Raw genomic sequence first — 27,045 nt, forward strand, 5'->3', positions numbered from 1 at the left:
GGATGAAAAGTAATACAAGTCACGAATAAAGCTATTATAATTGAGTTCACAAATACTTGACAAGTCAACTTTCCATAGATATATTTAAAGTGTCACTCATTATATGGAACTTGCTAACTATGTAAACAAACCGCCATACTGAAATCATCATTTATAGTTAGTTTTTTTAGCATTAGAAATTTAGTAAACAATCTTGATGTGTCTCTTAATTGAAAAACACATTTTAAAAATAAGTTACGGCAAATATGTAACAATTATGAATCTAATACGATCATTTATATTCTTCTGCTTTCATAAGTAATAGTTTTTGATTTTTAAAAAGCGTTTTTCAATTAAAAGACGTGTCACCTCCACCATGAGCAGCCGCCCCAGCGCCGTGTACAGCATGGTGCGACATCGCATCATGGTGCGTCACCCACCTGTGAGCGGCATCATGAAGGCGTGGAAGCGCTCCTCGTCCTCGCCTAGCTCCACCATGAGCAGCCGCCCCAGCGCCGTGTACAGCATGGTGCGACATCGCATCATGGTGCGTCACCCACCTGTGAGCGGCATCATGAAGGCGTGGAAGCGCTCCTCGTCCTCGCCTAGCTCCACCATGAGCAGGCGCCCCAGCGCCGTGTACAGCATGGTGCGACATCGCATCATGGTGCGTCACCCACCTGTGAGCGGCATCATGAAGGCGTGGAAGCGCTCCTCGTCCTCGCCTAGCTCCACCATGAGCAGGCGCCCCAGCGCCGTGTACAGTATGGTGCGACATCGCATCATGGTGCGTCACCCACCTGTGAGCGGCATCATGAAGGCGTGGAAGCGCTCCTCGTCCTCGCCTAGCTCCACCATGAGCAGGCGCCCCAGCGCCGTGTACAGCATGGTGCGACATCGCATCATGGTGCGTCACCCACCTGTGAGCGGCATCATGAAGGCGTGGAAGCGCTCCTCGTCCTCTCCTAGCTCCACCATGAGGAGTCGCCCCAGCGCCGTGTACAGCATGGTGCGACATCGCATCATGGTGCGTCACCCACCTGTGAGCGGCATCATGAAGGCGTGGAAGCGCTCCTCGTCCTCGCCTAGCTCCACCATGAGCAGGCGCCCCAGCGCCGTGTACAGCATGGTGCGACATCGCATCATGGTGCGTCACCCACCTGTGAGCGGCATCATGAAGGCGTGGAAGCGCTCCTCGTCCTCTCCTAGCTCCACCATGAGGAGTCGCCCCAGCGCCGTGTACAGCATGGTGCGACATCGCATCTCGGTGGTGCCCACTCCGGTTATACCCAGGAATGGGAAATGCTCTGCCTGTAAACAAATAACAAACAGTTTAAATCAAAGAGAAATATCTGGAAAACAAAAACTCGAAAATGTGCGGAATTACACTGAGCAACTTTTACTATGGGACCATCACCGAAAAAAAATTTGACTGTTACACGTTGGCCGGTCCATTTTCTATGGGAGGGTCGACTTTTTTATGGCGATTTCGGGTTTGGTCCCATAGTAAAAGTAGCTTAATATAATCCCAAAAACTCCCCGGCAGCGGGAATGCACTATATAGTTGGTCAAGCAGATCTTGTCAGTAGAAAAAGGCGGCAAATTTGAAAAATGTAGGCGCGAAGGAATATCGTCTCACAGAAAATTTGAATTTCGCGCCTTTTTCTACTGACAAGATTTGCTTGACCATCTATAGTTAGTTTTTTTAGCATTAAGCCTCCTCCACACTCGTGCGCGAAGCCGCGAACGCGAGTGTGGCGTCGATTTTCGCGGACAGCGAAATCGACTCCACACTCGCGTTCGCGGCTTCGCCCGCGATTCACGCGCATAGTCTGGAGGGGGCTTTAGAAATAAGGTAAACAATCTTGATGTCTTTTAATTGAAAAACACTTTTTAAAAATAAGTTACGGCAAATATGTAACAATTATGAATCAAAAGGGGCCCACTGATTAACAGTCCGCCGGACGGTATCGGCCTGTCAGTTACAACAAAATGTTGACAGTTTCGAACAACTGACAGGCCGATACCTTCCGGCGGACTGTTAATCAGTGGGCCCTATAATACAATAATTTATATTCTTCTGCTTTCATAAGTAATAGTTACTGATTTTTAAAAAGCGTTTTTCAATTAAAAGACATGTCAAGATTCAAGATCGCTTACCTTCTTTCAAGTTCTTTCTGATGCTAATAACAACGAACTATAATTTTTGAACACCATATTTTATATTTTGAATATAATAAAGCGACAAGTCACAAAATTGTGCTCGCCGCCTCCAAAAAAACATCATCATCAAAATCAGCACGGTGGGGTTGTGAGTGACGACTACACAATACACGCAGCGCGTGCCGTTACCCAGTTAGCTGGTCGGTACAGCGACATCTAACGGGCGATTTGGTAAACTATTTCACTCACGCAGCTCATGCCGTTACCCAGTTAGCTGGTGGGTACAGCGACATCTAACGGGCGATTCGGTAAACTATTTCGCTTCTCGTAGTACTAACTAGAGATGCAACGGATAGTTGTTTGGCCGGATACCGGATATTCGGCCTGACTATCGGCCGAATATTTGGTATCCGGCCGGCGGAACTATACCTACAATACATTTCGGTTTTTCAGGTGCGCATTGTGCAGGTTTTGACCTGTTTCGTAGTGAACGTTCGCGCGAACTCATTTCTAGGTACGAAATTAGTGCGCGTGCAAGTGAGTGGAATGTTTAAATTGTTTGAAAATAATATACGAGTACGATTATGACATTTATGACCGTGAATAATTCTTATTACAATTTTGTATACTCCGAAATCAAGCAATGTTACTACCAATACTACCCGGTATCCGGCCGGTACGTTCCTGTACTTGTTCGACATCCGCATCCGCATTAAGCTCCGCATCGATTTTTTATGTATGTATGTAAACACTTCATTGTACATAAGACAGGTTAAATAACAATAAAACAAAAAAAATATATAAAATACAAAGGCGAACTTATCCCTATAAGGGATCTCTTCCAGTCAATCTTTATCGATCGAGTCGATTATATGTGGATTTTGAAAATAATGCGGAAGTTCACACTAGCGCCACTGCTAAATATTTGTGATTATTTAAATTTAACGACAGGTGTTTAAAAGGGGTCCGCTACGTACTGTATTTTGTATTTAAGTACCTTTTGAATACATCAAACTATACCTCGTTTTTTTTAGCATTAGAAATTAGGTAAACAATCTTGACGTGTCTTTTAATTGAAAAACACATTTTAAAAATAAGTTACGGCAAATATGTAACACTAACAAATATGAATCTAATACGATCATTTATATTCTTCTGATTTCATAAGTAGTACTTATTGATTTTTAAAAAGCGTTTTTCAATTAAAAGACATGTCAAGATCGCTTACCTTCTTTGAAGTTCTTTCTAATGCTAAAAAAAACGAACTATAGTCTTTTACGTTGCTGGATTCGTCGATCTATGAACTCAAAACAAAAACGGAGCGATGGCGCCATAACCTTGGGTCTACTGTCGAGTAGATGGCGTTAATTTAAAGTATTAACAAATTAACACATATGAGTGAAAGAATAAGGATCAAAGTCAAATGGCGTTCTAACAGTTTTTATGTTCTGTCGAAAGATGGCAGTAAATTTACAGTGGCTACATAATTTACTTTGACAATCCGTCTCTATACACTCTATGTATTCTCTTTGGCGCCAATAAAGCCAATGACAACTTTGCTTGTTGAAACAGCGGGAAATAGTATTTATAACACATTCCCTCCTTTAACGCATTTACGTAACGTATTTATAACGCATATGTGCGTTCACCGCCATACAAGTTTGTTCCTAGGCCACGCCCCCTGGCAGTGAATGCGTTAATCGCCCGTATTGGATTTAGGGTGACTCCACCTATGCACCTGTCCAATCTGTCTTGCGTCTCACATTTTGTTTAGTGAGAGAGTGAGACGCACAGACATTGGTCAGATGGAATAGCACCCTTAGACACTGTAGGCTTATTATTAGACAGAATCGCGAGATAGACTACCCGTCTTTTTCTTAGTGTATTAATTAAAGAGGGACGGCTAGTGTAGCCCGGCTGTGTAGTATAGTCGCACCAATAAAAATCTGCAGCGGATTTGATAACCCACGCAGTGTAAGTGTTATTTATACGTCATAATTTCATAGAAGTTTGACGTTTAAAAGGAGTCATCCATTAATTACGTCACACGTTTAGGGGGAGGAAGGGATCAAGAAAATGTGACATATTGTGACATGGGGGAGGGGGGAGACACAAAGTTTGTGACGTCACTTTAACTTCATCAGTAACCGAAAATTTATTTAAATTATTTTATTCGCTGTACATTTAAATAACAAGTTTTTAAAACGATAATCGTTTTTATTCGTTTAATTTTCTTTCCTAAGCAGTTATGGGTTATAAAATTACTAATATTTATATCGTCAAAAATATTTTGATAGAATATTAATAATACTTAGGTACTTCTGATAATTTTATACGTTTTAGTTTTTAGTTTTAGTCGTGTGTCGATAGATGGCAGTAAATTTACTGTGACTGCAAAATTTACTATGACAGGACCCCTCTATACTAGAGTCTGTGCGGAAAGAGAAGAGTCGTGGGATTTGAGGGCGCGCCAGTGCTATTTTATGGTTTTTGATATGCTGACAACACTGGTCACGTGATTATAGTACGACACTAAAGGTCATGATACTTGAATCCCTTTTGTTCCGGTTTTTTACCACGGCTTACTAAACGGAGCCTGGTGGTGGTGTCGGCTCGTCAACTCAATCCTCTGATTTAGCGCAGGCACTAGTTTTTTTTTTAACACACTTGTTTTTATGTCTCAGATACTAAAAAGTGACTGCGATTGACAAAACTGCTAAAACTAGTTAAGAATCTGCCCAACAAAACTGTAATTTTAGTACCAAACAAGATAGAGTCTCATTTATGTACTGTCTAATCTGTGCAGTCCAACAGTTATTAAAACCGGGTAGATCGGGTAGAAATTGGGCAATAGAACTGTAATTTTATCTGGGATATATTTCACCTATTGTAAACTTGGCTTGAAATGTATGTGTACATTATTAATAATAAACAAACGTCGGACTATAGGGGGCAGTTTGAGGGCAAGGTAAGGTTTACAAAAAAATCTTAACTTACGAGTATTATAATGTACCTGTAATTTTTAACATAGTTAATTAAATTAGTTACCCGATATCATTTATTCATCTTTAATGAGTAAATACTATTTGAAGTGATGACTGATAGCCCACTGAAGTAGCCACTTAAAAAACAAATAAATAGCTGACATGCGTCATTATGACTGTTGTTCATACTCAGACATCGGATTCCGTGGGGCGAAACTTCTTGACAGCTAGGGACTTCCTACGTCGATAAACTCATTTATCGATACTAGTTCTATATACTAGTGACCGCCCCCAACATTGTGTGTTTTTCGTAACTATTGTTCTGAAGACCAGTATGAAATTCATACATAGCGTCTAAAATAATCGGTAGGTTACACATAGATAAGGCTAGTACCGATTGCATTATAAAATAGTTGATACCCATTATCTCATTATTCAGATAATTAAATAGAAGTACCTTACCTACTTAGACACTCACTATGAAACAATACTTGTCAATGTCATCAGACACTGTCATTCTCATTTGTAAAGACGTGCTATTTATTACAGATTTTATATTTATGAGTGAAAATAAATAATGCCTCTTCAAAAAATAGAAGACTTGCTTAAAAAGCATCCTGAAATAATTAAACGCGGGTCTAAGCTACGCTGTAGCCAATGTCAAGTGACCTTTCATCGCAAAAATTATTCTCTTGCTAGGCACTTGAAAACCGGAAGACATACAAGTATTCAAGAAGAAAAATATAAATTCTACAAAGAGCTTACTATGTTCATGGTGGCCTGCAATATATCGTGGTATCAATTAGAAAATCCAAATTTTTATGGTTTTATTCAAAATTGCATTTCTGGACGATATGGGAAGTTTTCAGTGCCTTCGGAATCTACTATCAGAAAAAATTATCTTTCTCCAATTTATAATGAAACGTATCAACAAATTAGGAACGAAATTGGAAACAATTACATCTACGTGTCGGTAGATGAAACTACAAATTCTAACGGTGACCAAATTGCAAATGTTGTCATTGGCAAACTTTCTCACAGCACACCAAGTCGGCCGTATGTTATTGCAAGTAAATGTTTACAGCAGACAAATAATGAAACTATTGCAAATTTGATTATAACGTCCCTATCAAATTTTTGGTGCTGTGATTCAAATAGCGATAATTTCAAAAAAGTGCTATTGTTGGTGACTGACGCAGCACCTTATATGATAAAAATGGGTAAGAAACTGGATTCAGTTTTTCAAAATATGACTCACGTAACATGTGCAGCTCACGGATTAAATAGGGTTGCTGAGAAAGTTAGATATCTGTTTCCAAATGTTAATAACTTGATATCATCCGTCAAAAAAGTATTTTTGAAGTGTCCCAAGAGAATCAATGTATTTAAAAATATGTTACCAAATGTACCTCTACCGCCGCAACCAACCATTATAAGATGGGGCACATGGTTGCAAGCAGCAAACTATTACGCTAAATATTTTGAAGATATAAGACGAGTTCTGCATACATTTTCTGCATCAGATGGGAAAGCAGTTAAAATGGCCAAGGCTGCACTAAATAAATCTTCTCTTCAGGGTGAACTTAAATTTATTGCCGACAATCTAAATATCATTCAAGAGTCGATAAAGAAATTACAAGCAACAAATTTGTCTCTAGACTTTGGTGTGCGAATAGTGAAGAAGGTACAGTCTGCATTATCTAAAATATTTTTGGACAAAAAGGGGAAAATCGTATACGATAAATTTAAAAACGTTTTTTACAAAAACTCCGGGTACAACACAATGGAAAAAATCAATTTGTTATTAAAAGGTGAAGAAGTTACATTACAACCGATAAATAAACGAAATACCATTGATCACTTTATGAAATTTTGCTATGCTCCTATAACCTCCACAGAAATTGAAAAGTCTTTTAGCCACCTGAAATGGATTTTTCAGCCAAGACGGAGACGCTTAACGCCCGAAAATATGGAAAAAATTCTGGTAGTTTACTTTAACAACAATAGATGGGACAGTCATGAAGAAATAAATTGTGACGAGTAAACTTTTAAAAACGTTTTAAAAAAAGAAGAGGAAAATTTAGTTCTTATTTTATTATATAATACTCTTTTAATAAAAAAATATTTTATAAGCAAACCTTTGTGTGATCACTAGTATTTAGAACTAGTATCGATAAATGAGTTTATCGACGTAGGAAGTCCCTAGCTGTCAAGAAGTTTCGCCCCACGGAATCCGATGTCTGTATCATACTTATATTTGGAATTTCACATTATAAATACTAGGTACTAAATAATAAGTACAAATACTCGAAAGTGAATTGATTGATTTGCGAACCTTAACTATCATTCTGACATGCCACGAAAATGCCCGCTGGAGTCCGACGTATGATAATAAATATGAATATGAATAAAAATAGTGCATAAGTAGGTAGGCCTTATTGGGATATGTCCGGTTCTCTCATCTCACGATATTTTACTTCGTCGAAAAGTCACTGCTAAATATGAAATATAATTTCGTAACTAACAGAACCTACAAATAAAGAAATATTTTATTAGAAAAAGTTTTATTCAGAACCTAGTAAACGAACTTACAAATAAAGAAATATTTTATTAGAAAAAGTTTATTCTTTGTAATCGAAGTCTGAATTAAAATATTCAATGTCACTTATGTTTGAGCTAGCTTCAAAACAACCAGGGACACTCATAGAACTATCTTCATCTGAACTGGATGTGCTTGAATCCGGCACGTAGATTACGAATTCTTGCATATCACCTACTTAGCGGTCTTTTATTCGAGATACCGTAGGTACTTTTACACAATCCTGAAAAAGAAATAACATATAAATATGCATAAAATGGCAAGTATCAAGACTATTTGTCAGTTATTTTAAAGATCATGAATGACCTGCATATTTATGAAAATTTATATATTTTGAATGAATATACTTACCGATTATGTACCGGAGACAAGTTACTTAGGGGGCTTATTAAATAGGTAATTATTTAATATTAAATATAACATCAACACCCGCGAATAGCGGAAACACGTTCCGCGACTTTTTGTAAGTCGATAGTCGGCTTTTAGCCGTTTTCTTCTCGCTGACAAAACCGAACAATGTTAAATATAATTTTCCTTGTGGTTTTATGTACGGTTTTATCGTGTTTTGAAAATATTGTATACATAAAACTTGCGGTTTTTGTTAATAAAAATATACATTGACAGAAGTTTGTTTACTTTTTACAAGACAGGTGTCAAAGGTTTGATTGCCATATAAAATTTAAAATGTTAGTTCCCGTTTCTGCCACGACTCTTCTCTTTCCGCACAGACTCTATCTATTTTTTTGGCGATACTCAATGTGAAAGTATTCGCTTACAAAAATAATGCTAAAAAAACGAACTATAGTACGTTTAGATACTGTATGGATCATGGTATAATAATATACTCCGCCTGGTCTCTTCCCGTCTTTTCGTGGTCACGTGACTGACACCCGCCTACGTCATCATGCGACAGCGCTATATGATAATATGCGATAGCGCTATATAAAGTGGCAATGTTATTGTGACGTAGGCTTGTGTCACTCTGGGAAGAGAAGACCATGTTTTATTAGACTAAACTGCAAAACGTAATTCAAGACCAAAAAAAGTAATACAATGTTGCCACTGCAATAATTTGTTTGTAAAATAGTAAATTCCTTTTGATAAATAATCACGCTAAGATAATTTATTCATTAGTAATTTTACTCCTACCAAAAAGAATATATAGTATAGAGGGGTCCTGTCATTGTCAATTTTGTAGTCACGGTACATTTACTGCCATCTATCGACACACGATGAAAACTTAAAATAAAATTGAAAATGTATAAAATAATCAAAATATGTTTACGGATAAATGATTCTTAATTTTTATTGTTCCATACTGACCCATGTACTTTCACTGATATGTGTTAAAATTGTTAAATACCAAACGGTGTCGTTAACGCCATCTAGCCGAGAATAGGCCAAAGGTAATGGCGCCATCTATTCGAGAATGACTTTTTCTTGGCCGTCCGAGGCACGTTTTTTTCTTAGACTTTATTTATCTTATACGGAGTTATATATATCTCTGCTCCTACTATTTAAAAAAGTACTTTTTTCTACTCCCGTACTTTTATTTGTCATTTAAAGGGTCGTGCACACACCTTTAACACCCTACCTTATAGTTGTCAAGAGAAGTCTTTAGTCTATTCCCCAAAAAAGAATTTGTGCATACACGCAGTATCTTTTTGGCGATTTTACGATACTTCGTATAATGACCACTTAAAAAAAAATTGAACGAAATACAGTGTTGCCAACCTTATTTTAAATGTCATCTCTGATAAATAAGTGAACCATAGACATGTTTTTTTTTTATTTCATTCATTCATTCATTCTTTTCCCGCCCATACCCTCCATTTTTGCTACTTCTTGAATCAAAAAGATTTGTTACATTTTCAATTTTATTTCAAAGTAAGTGCTTGGTCGTAGAAAAAGTATTGTATGCAACGTTGTTTAACTGAGTCAAAAAATACTCGTGGCGTCTTTATTAACAATTTTCGGCTTCGCCTCAAATTGTTACTCACGCCACTCGCCTTTTTTGACCTCTCTTAAACAACGGTTGCATAAAATACTATTATTTACTTATTTGTACACTTTGTACATAAATACAAGACGCGCTAGTAAAAAAGTGGCAACATTTCTTACTTTTTTTGGTCTTAAATTACGTTTTGCAGTTTAGACTACAGTATGAATTTTGGTTTGGATATATCAACGTTCAATTAGCAATAAGCTACGGAACGCCGTACAAAAAATCAGTAAGTAAGTAAGTAAGTGCACATACAGCGAGCTAAGCGGACTTAGGATAGCGCCATTAGCATCTCGTAACCCAGTTTGTTCATACGAACAGCGACACCTAGCGACCGATTGGGTAAACATCTAGCGACCAATTGGGTAACTAAAACCGATGGACGTTTGGCAATGATAATAATTATCTTGCTTAAGCAATCTAGTGAACCCGAATTAGATCGCCGGTCGATCGTAAAATTCGCCAGATTGTAATGTTTTGACGGTAGTAACATTAACCATTTGCCGTGCCACTGACGCCACGGGGGTAAAATTTAGTTTTGTGAATAAAATGATGCCAACCTAAAAGTGGGGTGTTTTTTGAGTAGATTTTCATCAAAAAACGATCGACGTCAAATGACGTTTTTGTCACGATATTGCGTTGAAGCAGGGGTGCGAAACTCCTGACTTCGGTCAAACTCGGCTCCGCTCGGCTCAGCATTGCTCCGAGCAATTATTAGGGTTCGCACCACTTGACTTCCTTTTGTGTGCACGACCACAGATAAGATAATCACTTGATTTTTGATAACCCTAAATAGCCGAAAGGGATAATGCCATATATTTGAAAGGGATAGCACGATTCGACCCTGAACCGCTGTCAAACTTCGGATTTGTAGGAAGTGTCTTTTCTGTACGTTAGTACTACTATTTCTTCTGTGCAAATAGTATGAAGATGACGTCCCACGGAAATTCATATTTTCACCACGTATCCCCCACGGTTGTATCCCCCCACTACCACCACCACTTTTGTTTCACCAGTCAGGAGTGTCTCCCCACTGCTATTTGGCAACTGCCATTTGTCAAATAAGCAATAATGCCATTAAATATGACCCAATGCCACTAGGACGGCGCCGCTGTCATGCACGGAGCGAATAATAACAGTACAGTCAGCAGCAGAAGTTGCTAAACGGGCGAGGTGTTCAAAATGATCATGACTCGACTTTATTGTTAAGAGAACAAGAGCGTGTCAAGGTAATTTTGAACACCTCGCCCGCTTAGCAACTTCTGCAGCTGACTGTACGACGCGGGTGAACCCGCCGTAAGTGATCACTGATCAGAGTCAAGCCACGAAAAGTCTGCAGCGATTTTGATAGCCCTCGCAGTGCCAGTGTTATTTATACGTCATAATTTCATAGAAGTTGGACGTTTAAAATAACACTTGCAGTGCGTGGGCCCTCAAATCCCCTGCACACTTTTCTTGGTCTGACTCTAGTTACAAAATAAAAGCGAGGCTTAATAAATAGTGACGCTTTATCAAAAATAAGAAACGTGGGTATATGTTTGAGAAAGAGTAACTTTAAAATACAAACAAAAATAATAGATGAGGTGACATTTGGGACGCACCTCGTTACCCAGTTCACTCGTGGGTACAACGACATCTAGTGAGGAATTGGGTAACTAAAACTGCTTATCAAATAAAACTATTTAAAGGTGGTTCGCCTAGGTTACTCAAAACTTAACTCTCGCTAGATGGCACCACTTTTGCAAAATTTCAGATTTTATTTTTTTGTGAAATGGTCTTGGTATTTGTATACTTAAAAGTATGTTTCGCGCACTCTTTTAGTATTGAACTATTAAAATAAACATTGAATACTTCATTGTGCAAAAACCATCTTTTTAATTCGACGGAGTGTTGCTGTCACGCTTTTTCCTACTATTACTCACACATGCAAACAGTGTTTCCGTGATCCTTGTAGTAGACAATTTCACACAACGTAAGTATGTTGCAATAGCGTAACGGTATGTTCGTGGAAATACGTGCAAGAGGATTGGGGTTCAAGACTGGTGCGAGTAGGTAATTTCTTTTTGTTTCTCCTTTGTGTTATCTTACCTTTAAACGAGCAATTATTAGATATATAATTATTTATTTATATATTTGGATGGTATCAGAAACGGCTCTAACGATTTCGATGAAATTTGCTATAAGGGGTTTGATCTCTTAGCTAGGTCTATGAGAAACACCGCATTTTTGAGTTTTTATGTTTTGTAAGCTTTGGTCGGTCTCCCAGATATTCAATCTCCGCTTGGCAACTAATCCCAGAATTGGCATGCGCACTAGTTTTTACGAAAGCGACTGCCCTGACCTTCCAACCCAGAGAGTAAACTTATTTGGATTAGTCCGGTTTCCTCACATTGTTTTCTTTCACCGAAAAATAGGTATCGGTGTATAAATAGGTAGGTATCAAATGCTATTTCGTACAAAAATTCGAAAAATCATTGGTACGAGCCGGGGTTAGAACCCGCGACCTCCGAATTGCTTTCCATTAGGCCAGCAGCGCTTCCCCCACATACTCAGTATTATCAGGTTTTTTAAAAATCAAAAACGATTACTTATGAAAGCAGAAGAATATAAATGATCGTATTAGATTTATAATTGTTACATATTTGCCGTAACTTATTTTTAAAATGTGTTTTTCAATTAAAAGACTCGTCAAGATTGTTTACCTTATTTCTAATGCTAAAAAAAACAAACTATAGTAATAATTGTTTTTCATTCATAAACAAAATCCATTATTTTTAACCACAGGAAATTTTATACACTTCTTTTTAGGGTTCCGTACCCAAAGGGTAAAACGGGACCCTATTACTAAGACTTCGCTGTCCGTCCGTCCGTCCGTCCGTCCGTCTGTCACCAGGCTGTATCTCACGAACCGTAATAGCTAGACAGTTGAAATTTTCACAGATGATGTATTTCTGTTGCCGCTATAACAACAAATACTAAAAACAGAATAAAATAAAGATTTGAATGGGGCTCCCATACAACAAACGTAATTTTTGACCAAAGTTAAGCAACGTCGGGAGTGGTCAGTACTTGGATGGGTGACCGTTTTTTTTGCTTTTTTTGTTTTTTTTTTTTGCATTATGGCACGGAACCCTTCGTGCGCGAGTCCGACTCGCACTTGCCCGGTTTTTATTGCAGTGAGGATGTCCTGATTGTAAAAATCAGAGAGAATAAGTAGAGTATAATTTCTAATTATCTTTGTAAAAATAAAAGAATACGTGTAGCCCATACTTAATAATCGATTTATGATAATAAGAAAAATTAAATAAAAATAAAAAAACAATACGAAATTTAGGTGTAACAAAAATACAAAAAGTTATGTTCCAGCATACAATGACTGGGGATCGAACCGGGAATCTTCCGTTTGCAAGCAAAAAAGCGACTGTTTGCATAACACGCCATGATAGTTCTTAGCCAAGCTGACGAACTTCTCGCTTAGGTCAATTAACTACCTGTCAAATATCAGTGTCAACAAAATTGCACTAAACATGACGGCACTCCAAATTCGAGCCATGGTCAGCCCGGCAACGTCGGAAATGGTATGGCAACGTCGCAAATGTATCTGTACACGACATTTGTGACACACACATACGTAAAATTTATGAAAAGTTAACTATGATTTTTGCATGATTTCTGTATGAAACATTGTTTTCCTGTTCATTTCGCGCAAACGAATATTCGAAAGAAGATAAATGCGGAAATATTTGTGTACTAATAGTGTGTAGTTACTTAATGAGCTTTGATTGAATTTTGTATGAAAAGCGAACCACCTTAAACGGATTATACTGCCCTCCTATGCCGAACAGCGCTATCTCAAAAACAAATGATTTTAAAAATGGAATTCTCAGCTATAGAAACTGAAGTATAAATTAGCAATGCATTTTCTTTTGAGATAGCGCCACTCGGCTTAGCAGGGCAGTATATCGCGTATATTGAATTCATTCTACATCCCGACACAGAATAAATAATAGTACAGTCAGCATCAGATATACCTAAGCGGGTAAGGTGTCCAAGAAAACATATACACTTCAATCGTCACAAAAATAAGGACATCTAAGTTGTCATTTTAGCATAGGCTTTCAGTTCGTCACATATATCTTAACTTCTGAGTTTTTCTTTAACACATACACCCTTATTTAATCACAATGACAATAACGGTTAGAAACTCAGTGGTAACTAAGCACTCAAATTCAAGCTGCTGTCATTAATAATTACACGCACTGCCAATCACGTACGTCAGCAGCCAGGGTGCCACCAGTTGCTAAGCAGTTGTTATTTCAATGGTAACTAAGCATCAACATTTTATCTGTTTAACTTTAAAAAAAATACTGTAGCAGCTACGAATTGACACCTCCTTTCTTAAAGAAGTATTTTATCGTCAAGTGTCAAACTTAGACAATAAATAAGTAGGTTTTACGAGAATGATAGGTTTTTCATTTTAACTGTCATAGGCGGCCTTTCTTCCAAATCGTAGAGCATATTATATGTTAATATATTCATTTAGCCCGCTTATTGTACTAAAATATACTATATAGTACTAAAATACGATGCTCCGAATCGATCAAAGAACGAAGGAGAAAATAATAGAATTGAAACTTAACACGTTCTCTGTCCCAATCTGACATGTAAACCTTATGGCTTTGTAATAGAGGCTAGCCGTTAAAACCATCACTGCCATGCACCTACGTAATATGCTAACTGTTGACCATAGGAATGACGAATTTTGTTTTTACAACTTAGCAGAGGATAGAGTATACGGAGTTATATACAGTATGTATCAGAACGAAAGGCCAAGAAAGAGACCCATTAATGTTTAGGTCATACTGAGCAACTTTTACTATGGGACCAACCCCGAAACCCCGGAAAAAAATTACTCTCCCATAGAAAATTTCAACATCAGACCAGCAAAATGTATGAAACTTCCAAGTATTTTTCCGCGTTTTCGGAGTTGGTCCCATAGTAAAAGTTGTTCAGTATGACCTAAACATTAATGGATCTCTTTCTTGGCCTTTCGTTCAAACTAACGTTCGCACTAACAATAAGTTCAAAGATATACAGTATGTTGATACATACTGTATATCTTTGAACTTATTGTTAGTATAACCAGTATAACCTAGCAGTAAACATCAAATGGCATTCCGCAGAGTAATCTAAGGAACGCTTACTGCGGGTTCAAACCTACAACGTCCTGTTAGAAAGTCGTACATACTCTACATGTGACATATCTTCAAAAAACATATAAACTTATGAGAAATTAATATAAAACTACAAATTAATAATATAAATGAAACCCAAAAAAAAAGCTGTAATCTGCGTCCGACTGAGATTTGAACCCGCGGTCTCTGCTTTGAAAAGCAAACGCCTTAGTCACAAGACCACAACGTGCCTTGACAATTGGCTCTAAATTCGGCTTCAGTTAGCTTTCGCTATGTGTCACTCATTCGTTTTGATGATTCTATTCCATAAAAGAAATCGTTTTCAGTAAGCTGACTGACAGGCCTCTGTCAATGGTTGAAGGGCAAAACGTGAGATAGATGTATGTGATGACAAGACTGTACTGCTTTCGATGATTGTCAAAACGCTTTACCTGAAATTAGCATAGCTATTATTCATTCAATATACGACCATACATGTATGCTTTAAACGTCTATTTTTCCATATTGTTCAGATATATTTGACACGTTGACCGCTTAGATACCAATGGTTTTTTGACAGCTAAGGTATCAATGATTTTTTGTAAGTGTAGAAATTAATGAATAGCGACTGTTAAGATATTTGTGACATGTTGAGCGCTCACAAGTAAATGCTACCATGACAGTCAACAACTTTTTGACAGTTTAAACGTTTACCTCTCTTTGAGCACCTGGAGTGTATAGCGACTTCTGCTGCTGACTGTACTAGGTACGGAAGACTCACTCTCTAACAAAACGCGTCTGTCACGATCAGCAGTATCAGCACAGATATGGCCGCTAGGTGGCGACAGCGCCACGCGCGGCTTATGGCTAGCCACCAAAATTGGTGTGGAACGGATGTACTTTTAGCTACCTGTAGCAAAGCGACGAAAGAGCGGAGTTAGACACGCCTGATCCTGACGTTGAATAGGGTTTTTTGACACTAGTCAAATCAGTTACTTTTTAAAACTGTCCAAACGATTTGCTAATACTGGAGTCAGTTATGTAACGCTGCCATACATGACCCAAAAAAATTTTATTAAGCTATGAGCTTCATCACATCTGATATTTGAGTAATTCTAAGCATTTCTAGCCTGAAGTGGGGGGGAGGGTGGGGTACAAAGACGGCCGCCATCCGTCATCTTTAAAAAAAATCTACTCTGATCCTGGTGGGTACTAGGGCAAGTTTGGTATCATTTTCGTATAAACCAAAGACGTAGAATTCATTGCTGATATTTGTTTTTTCAATTTCATAGTAATTTTACAAGAAAAACGTAAAAAGGTGAAAAATTTGGTTGGAGATTTTTGCTACGCGGAGCCGAAACTACAAAAGATAGAAAGTTGAAATTTGCACACTAGATTACATTTATAAAGTGTACAAGAGATAAGAAGCGATTTTGAGAAATTCAACCCCTAAGGGGGTTAAAAAGGGGATGAAAGTTTGTATGGGGTTCAAGTTTTATTTTAAGCTAGGAATTTGAAACTTCGTAAAACGATATATTATTAAAATACAAGAAAACTAATTTCAGCGTTTTTGAAAATTCATCCCCTAAGGTGGTGAAAAAGGAGTTGAAAGTTTGTATGGATATCAACAAAATTTTCGAACGCGGGACTTGAATCTTTGTATTTGGGGATATTATTAAAAGATAGGAAAAGTAATTTCAGCGTTTTGTAAAATTCATCCCCTAACAGGGTTAAAAAGGGGTTGAAAGTTTGAATCCATTACAAATCCGAGTAGACACACATTTCTTATTGCCTCCCAGGCTTGAAATGCTTAGAATTACTCAAGGAACATATGTGATGAAGCTCATAGCTTAATAAAAAATTTTTGGGTCAACTTTATAACTGCTTCCGCTATAATATGGAATTTATATGAAACATTACATCGTGACGTCACGGTCAACTCACCTTCTTTTAATATTTCTATCGGATTTATTAAATAGAACTTGTGTTTAAAAATACCTCCTATCTGTGTTTTTCTAATAATTATCAGGTGCTTTATTTCATGGATGGTGTACAATAATTTATTTTTCGTCACTCTTGCTCGAAAAAGATCTTATTTCATGCAGGTGTACTGAAGGACAAAGGCCTATATTGTTCCCGCGGGAGTTATTTTTTATTTATTTATTAGAGATAAATCACAATTACATAATATTTTGATCCAAGAGCATCGTTAAACCAGCACGGTTTGTCTCGATACTCCATTCCGCAGTACTTAAATAATTAAATATACAATAGACACTTAAAACACATCTAATTCGTAAACAGCATTATGCATATAACGATTGCAAAAAATTACAAGCTGAGCGCATCTGTTATCACACCGGCCGGCATATACATTCTGAAGAAAAAAAAGCTATTAACTCACGAGTGAGTTATGGCTATGAGTAACTATTACTTATGAAAACAGAAGAATATAAATGATCGTATTAGATTCATAATTGTTACATATTTGACGTAACTTATTTTTTAAAACGTGTTATGACATGATAACGTCTCATAAAACGATGAACACCGGTAGCATGCACGAAAAAGGGGCACGTTGTGGACAGATCTCCATGGTAACGTTGTGGACAGATCTCCAAGGTAACGTTGTGTACAGATCTAACGTCACGTAATGTAATGGTTTCTTATGACGTTATCACGCAAATGCTAGTCCGTAAACCGACTTTACAGACAACCATATTTTTTTTTCAATTAAAAGACATGTAGAATTAAAAGCGTGACTTAAAAACAGTGACGCTTTCCAAAAATCAGATTGTCATTTTGACAGTTCATAGACAAAAATATGACGATACAACAAAAATAATCGATGAGGTGACACTCGGGACGTACCTCGTTACCCAGTTCACTCGTGCGTACAGCGACATCTAGTGAGGAATTGGGTAACTAAAACTGCTTATTTCAGTTCGTAGTTCGTTTTTTTAGCATTAGAAAGAACTCCACAGAAGCACGCGTGCAGTTTTTATCAGGCTCTTTAATTGTTAATAATTATTGAATTATCCAATGTAGCATGGTCAATACATATAATTAACTTCAAATTATTACATTCAAATTATTATTCGGCTATTCAGGGTTACCTTATCTGTGGTCATGATGCACGCAAAAGCACGTTAAGTGGTGTCAACCCTAATAATTGCTTGGAGCAATGCTGAGCCGAATTGAACCGAGTTCGACCGAAGTGAGGAGTGTCTCCCGAATGGTGGAGTCAAGGTCTGAGGCAGGCGTGTCTCACTCCGCGATTTCGTCGCTTTGCTACAGGTAGCTAAAAGTACATCCGTTCCACACCAATTTTGGGGAAAGCCGTAAGGCGTGCGTGGCGCTGTCGCCACCTAGCGGCCATATCTGTGCTGATCGTGACAGACGCGTTTTGTTAAAACAGTGAGTGTTCTGTACTTAGTACTATTATTTATTCTGTGTCTGAGGGTACGGGTGTAAGGGTATTCCATCTCTCCAATATCTTGGTCCACTGTATGTGCATCACACTCTCTCACTAAGCAAAATGTGAGACGCAAAACACAGTGGACAACGAAGAACTTGGACAGGTGGAATACCACCCTTAGCTATGAATCGTTTTTAGGGTTCCGTACCCAAAGGGTAAAACGGGACCCTATTACTAAGACTTCGCTGTCCGTCCGTCCGTCCGTCCGTCCGTCTGTCACCAAGCTGTATCTCACGAACCGTGATAGAACCTAGACAGTTGAAATTTTCACAGATGATGTATTTCTGTTGCCGCTATAACAACAAATACTAAAAACAGAATAAAATAAAGAGTTAAGTGGGTCTCCCATACAACAAATGTGATTTTTGACCGAAGTTAAGCAACCCATCCAAGTACTGACGGGCGGGGTCAGTACTTGGATGAGTGACCTTTTTTTGCCTTTTTTTGCATTATGGTACGGAACCCTTAGTGCGCGAGTCTGACTCGCACTTACCCGGTTTTGTCTTTATATGTCACTTTGATATATGTATTTGTAAGAAACGGATGTAACCATGAATCTAGTATTAAGAGCCAACAGGAGTGGTCATTTCTCCATACAAACGTACTCGACTGTTTCCTCCTTGGGTTTTGATGCTAGAGCAATGATTTTTTTCAATACAGATTAATATTGTCAATATCTGTGTCGGACCGTTTTGCTTTTTTTGACATTTTTGTTTTTTAAGGCGCTAGAGCCCTTCAAAAATGGCCAAAATGGCCTCATTGACTATGCCGCAATGAGAGGCATAGTATTCAAAACTGATATCAATTAGCCAAAAAAGCAAAACGGTCCGACACAGATAATTTCATAATCATTTAGATTTTCAAATTTGGTTACTATTGGTTAAGTTTTGGAGGAGGAAACAGTCGAGTACGAAACCACGATATTTGAGATTTTTACGCAGGATTTTTCGCCTTGTCCTTATCGCACTAGTTTTAGGAGCCGCTTCCGTTAGCGAGACGGGTATATTTACCTAAAATGTTAAAAACTCAGCTCCTGTTTCGTCTTAAAACTGGATCTGGCATGAGGGTGGAGAGAAGTGACCGAACAGGATAGTCTTATGTATCTTTCAGTAGGAGTAGCAGCGAAAGAGCTATTGTTTGTCCTTGTCACAGTCTCACATTTTATTTCTTCCCCACCGTAAATTTTGTATGGATTACTGCGGGCAACAAATAAATTCGACCAATCATACAACAAATCATAAATCATATTGACAAATGCTACTATACTATTAGTGAATACATAAACTATGATAATGGCTCAGACTTGTATTAGAATTGTATTGATTATTGATATCTAAATGTATTTTTTTTCTACTGACATTGTATTTAAATTTTGTATTATAATTTTAAGACAATATTTCAGTTTGTATTTTAAGTGAAATTTGTAGTAGTATTAATATTAATGTATGACTATGTTTTCTGATAGGTAGGTTTTTTAGACATGAGCATGCGTTTATTTGATAACCGCACGAGACAATTTTGTACACCTGCATAGTAGGTAAAACATAGAGATCAATGTATATCCATGTACCCATCATCTTTCGTGTAACCTATGTTTAACAAAATAAATGAAACTGAAATAGTGTCGCATTGCGGATGTTTCGTCCCTCACGGAGGCACGCGTATACCACTACTATAGTCCGTTTTTTTTAGCATTAGAAAGAACTTCGCAGAAATAAACTTGTGGTTCCAACTCCGGCACTTTTAGCGTTATTAATTTGAAGTAAATTATATGTATTGACCATGCTACATTACATAATTCAATAATTATTAACAAATAACGAGCCTGATAAAAACTGCACGCTTGCTTCTGTGGAGTTCTTTCTAATGCTAAAAAAAACGAACTATATACGATTCTACCTTCAATGGATATAACTTCTTCTTCCTCGCGTTGTCCCGGCATTTTGCCACGGCTCATGGGAGCCTGGGGTCCGCTTGACAACTAATCCCATGATTTGACGTAGACTCTATACTTCGTTTTTTTAGCATTAGAAATTAGGTAAACAATCTTGATGTGTCTTTTAATTGAAAAACACATTTTAAAAATAAGTTACGGCAAATATGTAACAATTGTGAATCTAATACGATCATTTATATTCTTCTGCTTTCATAAGTAATCGTTTTTGATTTTTAAAAAGCGTTTTTCAATTAAAAGACATGCCAAGATCGCTTACCTTCTTGCAAGTTCTTTCTAATGCTAAAAAAAACGAACTATAGTTTTACTAAAGCGACTGCCATCTGACCTTCCAACCCAGAGGGGAAACTAGGCCTTATTGGGACTAGTCCGGTTTCATCACGATGTTTTCCTTCACCGAAAAGCGACTGGTAAATATCAAATGATATTTCGTACGTAAGATCCGAAAAACTCATTGGTACGAGCCAGGGTTTGAACCCGCGACATCCAGATTGCAAGTCGCACGCTCTTACCGCTAGGCCACCAGCGCTTTTTCTTCTATGGATCTAACATAAGACCAAAAAGAATAGATAGTATAGAGGGGTCCTGTCAAAGTAAATTTTGTAGTCTCGGTACATTTACTGCCATCTATCGACACACGATTAAAACTTAAAATAAAATTGAAAATGTATAAATTAATCAAAATATGTTTACGGATAAATGATTTTTAATTTTTATTGTTCCACACTGACCCATGTTCTTTCACTGATATGTGATAAAATTGTTAAATATTAAACGGTGTTGTCAACGCCATCTAGCCGAGAATAGGCCAAAGGTATATGGCGCCATCTATTCGTTCCGAGGCACGTTTTTTTCCTTAGACTTTATTTATCTTATACGGAGTTATATGTATCTCTGCCTAGGGCAGGGGTGCGAAGCTCCTGACTTCGGCCAAACTCGGCTCCGCTCGGCTCAGCATTGCTCCGAGCAATTATTAGGGTTGGCACCACTTGACTTCCTTTTGCGTGCACGACCATAGATAAGATAATCACTTGAATTTTGTCAACCCTAATTAGCCGAAAGGGATAGTGCCATGTATTAGAAAGGGATAGCATGATTCGACCCTGAACTGCTGTCAAACTTCGGTTTTGTAGGAAGCTTCCTTTCTGTACGGTAATACTATTATTTATTCTGTGCCTATAGGTCAGGAAATGAATGCTCAAAAAACGTTGTAGAGGGAAATGCTAGGAACACAATTTTTGACTCCGTAACTTTGTTTAGACTAGTTAGGAGGTGAACATATCAAAAGTCCCCGGCTGTAGCCCCGGTGCTGCGGGGTAGAGGGGGGTAAGAAGGTCGAATTTTTCGGTTTTTCATTGATATCTTGGAAACTTTGCATCTTAGCGACATGACTACTAAGACAAACCGAAAGCTCATAAAATTAGTTACAAGTTTTATCTAGTCAAGTTTTTCGATATCTTGAATAGTTTTTGAGATAGACGCTCTTGAAAGTTTATTTAGGGATTTTAATGTTATCTTGATATCTACATCAGTGATGCTGTTAGGCCATGTTTGGCATCATTTTCGTATAAATCAGGGGTGCTGAATTCATTTATGGTATCACATTGACACTATTCCGAAGTAAAAACAAAATTAAAAAAATATATATTTTTTAAAATCCCTCTTCACGCTTAAACCGCTGAACCAATTTCGTTGAAATTTGGTACAGAAATAGTTTCAGTCTCGACACAGGACATAGGATAGTTTTTATAACCAAAAGCATCTTTTGAGGATGTGAAAAGTGGGGTGGAAGTTTGTATGGGGAGTCAGTAACCGCTGAACCGGTTTAGGTGAAATTTAGGATGGTATATATCTGTGATTTAGATGAAAATGATACCTAACATGACTTCAAACCTTACCTTAAGCAGTATGAACCTCAGGAATTCAGTTTCGTCGATGAAGTTGAATTCCCCCCATACTCCATTTCACAACTTTAAAGGATGATTATTGAGATAAAAAGTATATTATGTCCTGTCTTGGGACTCGAAATATCTGTATACCAAATTACAATTAAATCGGTTGAGCGGTTTAAGCGTGAAGAGGAATTAAAAAAAAAGTTATTTGTTTAAAGTTTATATGTTTTTTCTTAGGAATGGTATCAAAGTGATACCAAAAATGAATTCAGCATCCCCGATTTATACGAAAATGATACCAAACACGGCCTAGCAGCTTCACTAATGTAGATATCAAGATAAAATTTAAAGCCCTAAATAAACTTTCAAGAGCGGATATCTCAAAAACTATTCAAGATATCGAAAAACTTGACTGAATAAAACTTGTAACAATTTTTATCAGCTTTTGGTTTGTCTCAGTAGTCATGTCGCTAAGACGCATAGTTTCCAAGATATTAGTGAAAAACCGAAAAATTCGACCTTCTTACCCCCCTCTCCCCCCCAGCACCGGGGCTACGGCCGGGGACTTTTGATATGTTCACCTCCTAACTAGTCCAAACAAAGTTACGGAGTCAAAAATTGTGTTCCTAGCATTTCCCTCTATAACTTCTTATTTCTTGACCTACTAGGGTAAATCGCCAAAATCCAAGCGAAACTTCAAAAACAGTGACGCTTTCTAAAAAATATTAATGTTGTCATACTATGACAACCTATCGAAACTGTCTTAAAAATACTCAAAATAAAAGTCAGGTGATACTTGAGACGTATATCGTTACTCAGTTGACTCGTCGGTATAACGACATCTAGCGGCGAATCAGAAACTAAATATTGCTGTAGTACCAGGCGTGGCTCACTCCGCGATTTCGTCGCTTTGCTACAGGTAGCTAAAAGTACATCCGTTCCACACCAATTTTGGGGAAAGCCGTAAGGCGTGCGTGGCGCTGTCGCCACCTAGCGGCCATATCTGTGCTGATCGTAACAGACGCGTTTTGTTAAAACAGTGAGTGTTCTGTACTTAGTACTATTATTTATTCTGTGGTAGTACTTTAAAATAAGGCGTCATCCATAAATTACGTCACACGAATTTCATTATTTGTTGACCCTTCCACACGGGACTCCCTCTGGTCGCATAACAACTTTTGTCATATTTTTAATTGTCATAACACTTTATGCATAAAATTGTAAGTCATAAAAATCTTTAGTCAGAATTATTCCTGAGCATAACTGGGTTTTTGTCATAAATGAGCTATGTCATAATTTTTAAAGTCATTAATTTAATTCGCATAAAATTTTAAGTTATCTGCTTCATATCCATAAGTATTTTTCGTTCGAAGTATTGCAGTGCATAGTATTAATATAGACATACAAAATTAAGTCATATATTTAGTTGTCATAATGTGTTTTTCATAAATGTTACAAAGCATGAATAATAATTATATATGGTTGTGAGGAACCATAAGAAGGAGAGGAGCGTCCCGTGGGAGAAACGGTTTTATAAAAGTAACTAATCATAGTAGGTAGGTTAGGTTCGTTAGGTTACTTTAGATGCCCGAAGGGCAAACCACGCAGAAATAGGAGCCCCGCGTGAGCGGGGCTCCGTCGAATTAAATGTTTGGACGGAGATTAGGGGAAAAGCTTTTTAGAGGAGTTGTTGAGAGGCTAAAATTAGTTTCTTAAATTATTTATGTAAACCATTATGGTTGAAAATTATTATGCTACAAAACGTTATACGTAAAAACATTATAAGTATCGATAAATATGGTTTTAGCTGGTATGATATTTGATTCATTATAATCAAAATCTATATGCACAATAAATATATGACAACTGCTGAGTATGTCATCAAATATTATGGCTAAAAAAGTATGACACAATATAATATGGCTATTCATTTGTATGCGCAATGATGATTATGACACAAGTTGTTATGCGCATCAAAGATATGACTTAAACTTATATGCAACTCAATATGGACCCCTTCCACATCTGGTCACATTTGGATAATTAGCTACTTAAGAGCCCACCTCTAAATAATCGTAATTATTTAAATTTAACGAAAGATATTGAAAAAAAGGTGCCGCTACGTACTGTATTGTGTAATATTTCAGTACCTTTTGGATACATCAAACTAGTTTATATGTTGCTGAATTCGTCAACCTATGCGGCCAAAGTTAAAAAGGCCGTTTTTGTTTTGAGTTCCTAGATCGACAAAACCAGCAACATAATAAAAACTAGTTTGATGTATTCAAAAGGTAATTAAATACGCAATTGTTTAAGTACCTTATTACCGCTAAAAGTGCCGGAATTGGAACCACAAGCTTACTTCTGCGAAGTTCTTTCTAATGCTAAAAAAAAAACGGGGTTGCACTCCGGGAGTGCCGACAGAAGTGAAAACTCAATGACTAGTCCAAAATGTCTGCAGCACTATGTATTATTGACCCATCCTCCTTTCTATTGAAAAACTTTAGTTCCGAAATTGCTGGCCAGTGAGCTTAAATTTGTAGCGTTAATTGTTTAAAATTCGAATAGAAATTGTAAAGTTACCTTACAGACCTCGCATCTAAATATATTTGGTCATGATATTTTGAGTTTTATTCACCAGTACTAGAGTTCACTTTTATTAGCGATTTCATCAAGATGTAGCTTTATTGAATTATATTTGAGTGATATAAAGTTAGAATGTAACTGTGAGATCCTCGTATTTCAGCACGTACATGTACAAGATTAGAACATTGAGCTTTATTGCTTAATATAAAAGATTTAAATACTTGACCTGATTACACAGACAAAATATCCTCTAGACTGAGCATAGTCGCGCTACCCCCGCTGCCACGCATACGGTAATTTTACTCCAGGTTCGAGTCGAAAGTGTCTTTGTGTGACGTCCGTGAACTCGTTCGTCGTTTGAACGGACCAATCACGGCACGGGACTTCGCTCACCTCGTCCCGCGCACCCCCGCATTTTTGGCAGCATCGGTTGCATGAAATAATTGCTTTAAGCTCCGTCTAGAGGATTCCTAGTCTATGCCTGATTATGATAAGTTATGACTAAAGTTCTTTGGTGAATAACAGTCGTCAGCGTTACGTTACGCGTTACGCTGAATCGAGTTTATCATTTTTTCCCCACCTCAAAAATTGCTCAGCGCCGCTAAAGAAGTTTTCACTTCAAAAACGGACTGTAGACGCGAGCGTATCTGTCAATGTCAAAACTGGTGGTAACCGTACATCGGGTGGTGGGGCTCGATGTGGCATGGCCCTGCGTCGCGCACCGCATCTCCGTCCGAAAGCCATTGTCATAGATATCTAGGGACTGGCCATACGGACAATAATAATGAGGCATGACAGGGGCCAGTACAGCGTGTTGGCAAGTCCAACAGAAGACTAATTCCTTTTCATAGTTATCTATGGTATTGTTCTATCCTTGAATTATATTACCATGGGAACGAGAATAATTTATACTTCACATTACACCTAAATATGTAACTTGTGCTTTTGATAATATAATTATTTGTGACTATACAAGACGGTTTTAATTATCTTCGCCTCAACTGAACCGGCATTATCCACCTCACCGCTGAACACAGCGGTGTGACACCGCTACAACGCGATTGGTTGATGAGTTCGCATCACGCGCGCGATTGGTTGATGAGTTCGCATCACGCGCGCGATTGATCGCAACTAGTTGCGTTAGACTGCACGATTGGCTGGAATTCGTGAGTCACACCGCTAAACTAGTACCTTTTTTAGTGCCCGTAAGGCCAGTCCGTAGATATATACGAAGCAATGTGTTATACCAGGCGGTTTTAGCGTGCATATCAAGATTCTACAGTTATACAAAGTTAAAAGTCGCAGGACCGCCTCGGACGTCGTTCAAAAGTGCAAAGCAGAGTGATAAGGGCCTAACTAAACTCTGTATCTTTAGGTATTTAAATAAAAGTAAACAAAATCTACCCTCAAATGGCTCCTTAAGCCAGTTGAGGGTAGATGAAAACATTACACGATCAAATAAGGTAGGTTAAAGTCAGGTCGTTCGGTAACGGGTCCATATTGGCTCATATACAATTTATTAATCGAATAGTTCTAATAATACCGCTTTGTAGTCATAATCATCATTTCTCCGAAAATTATTTCTCATATTATTTTTTTGATAGTTTTTTGTACTACTACCTAAATTATCCATAACGGTACATATTCCGTTTTTTTACTCATAATGTTGTCACTGAGAATGTATCTGTGCCTATAATGTTATTTGTAAGAATTTCTCGAAGACTAAGGCGGGAGCATTTGCTCTCTCTACGGTCACAGGATTTTGGTTCTGTGAAGGTCGCAGTTCTAACCTAATCTAACCCACCTTTCTGGCAGCATTTCGGTTCTGTGAGGGTTGCAGTTCTAACCTAACCTAACCCACCATTCTGGCAGCATTTCGGTTCTGTGAGGGTCGCAGTTCTAACCTAACCTAACCCACCTGTCTGGCAGCATTTCGGTTCTGTGAGGGTCACAGCTCTAACCTAACCCACCTTTCTGGCAGCATTTCGGTTTTGTGAGGGTCGCAGTTCTAACCTAACCTAACCCACCTTTCTGGCAGGATTTTAACCTGACTTGACCAAATTTTTTGTATTTGTCTTTTTTTTCTTATTTGCAGGTGCATGCTGCTGCTATAAATAATATATGCATAAATTTTAGTAATAGAGATATTTATGGAGAATGACATTATGAATATAATAAATTCGAAGTTCCAATGAGTATTGTTTAAAATTGTCGTGAATAAAAAATAATAATTT

The 27,045-nt window shown here is 37.7% G+C and overlaps 1 protein-coding gene across 1 annotated transcript in view; it reads right to left on the reverse strand.

Annotated features, from left to right (window-relative positions):
• LOC134676435 (exportin-7-B) overlaps positions 1–27,045 on the reverse strand; it is an 84,475-nt gene that overhangs the window by 26,934 nt on the left and 30,496 nt on the right. Inside the window, 1 exon segment of the mRNA XM_063534831.1 lies at positions 1,140–1,290. Coding sequence (XP_063390901.1) covers positions 1,140–1,290 — 151 coding nt within the window.

This window comes from Cydia fagiglandana, chromosome 24 (genome assembly GCF_963556715.1).
Source record: "Cydia fagiglandana chromosome 24, ilCydFagi1.1, whole genome shotgun sequence".
In the NCBI taxonomy this organism is placed as follows: domain Eukaryota; kingdom Metazoa; phylum Arthropoda; class Insecta; order Lepidoptera; family Tortricidae; genus Cydia; species Cydia fagiglandana.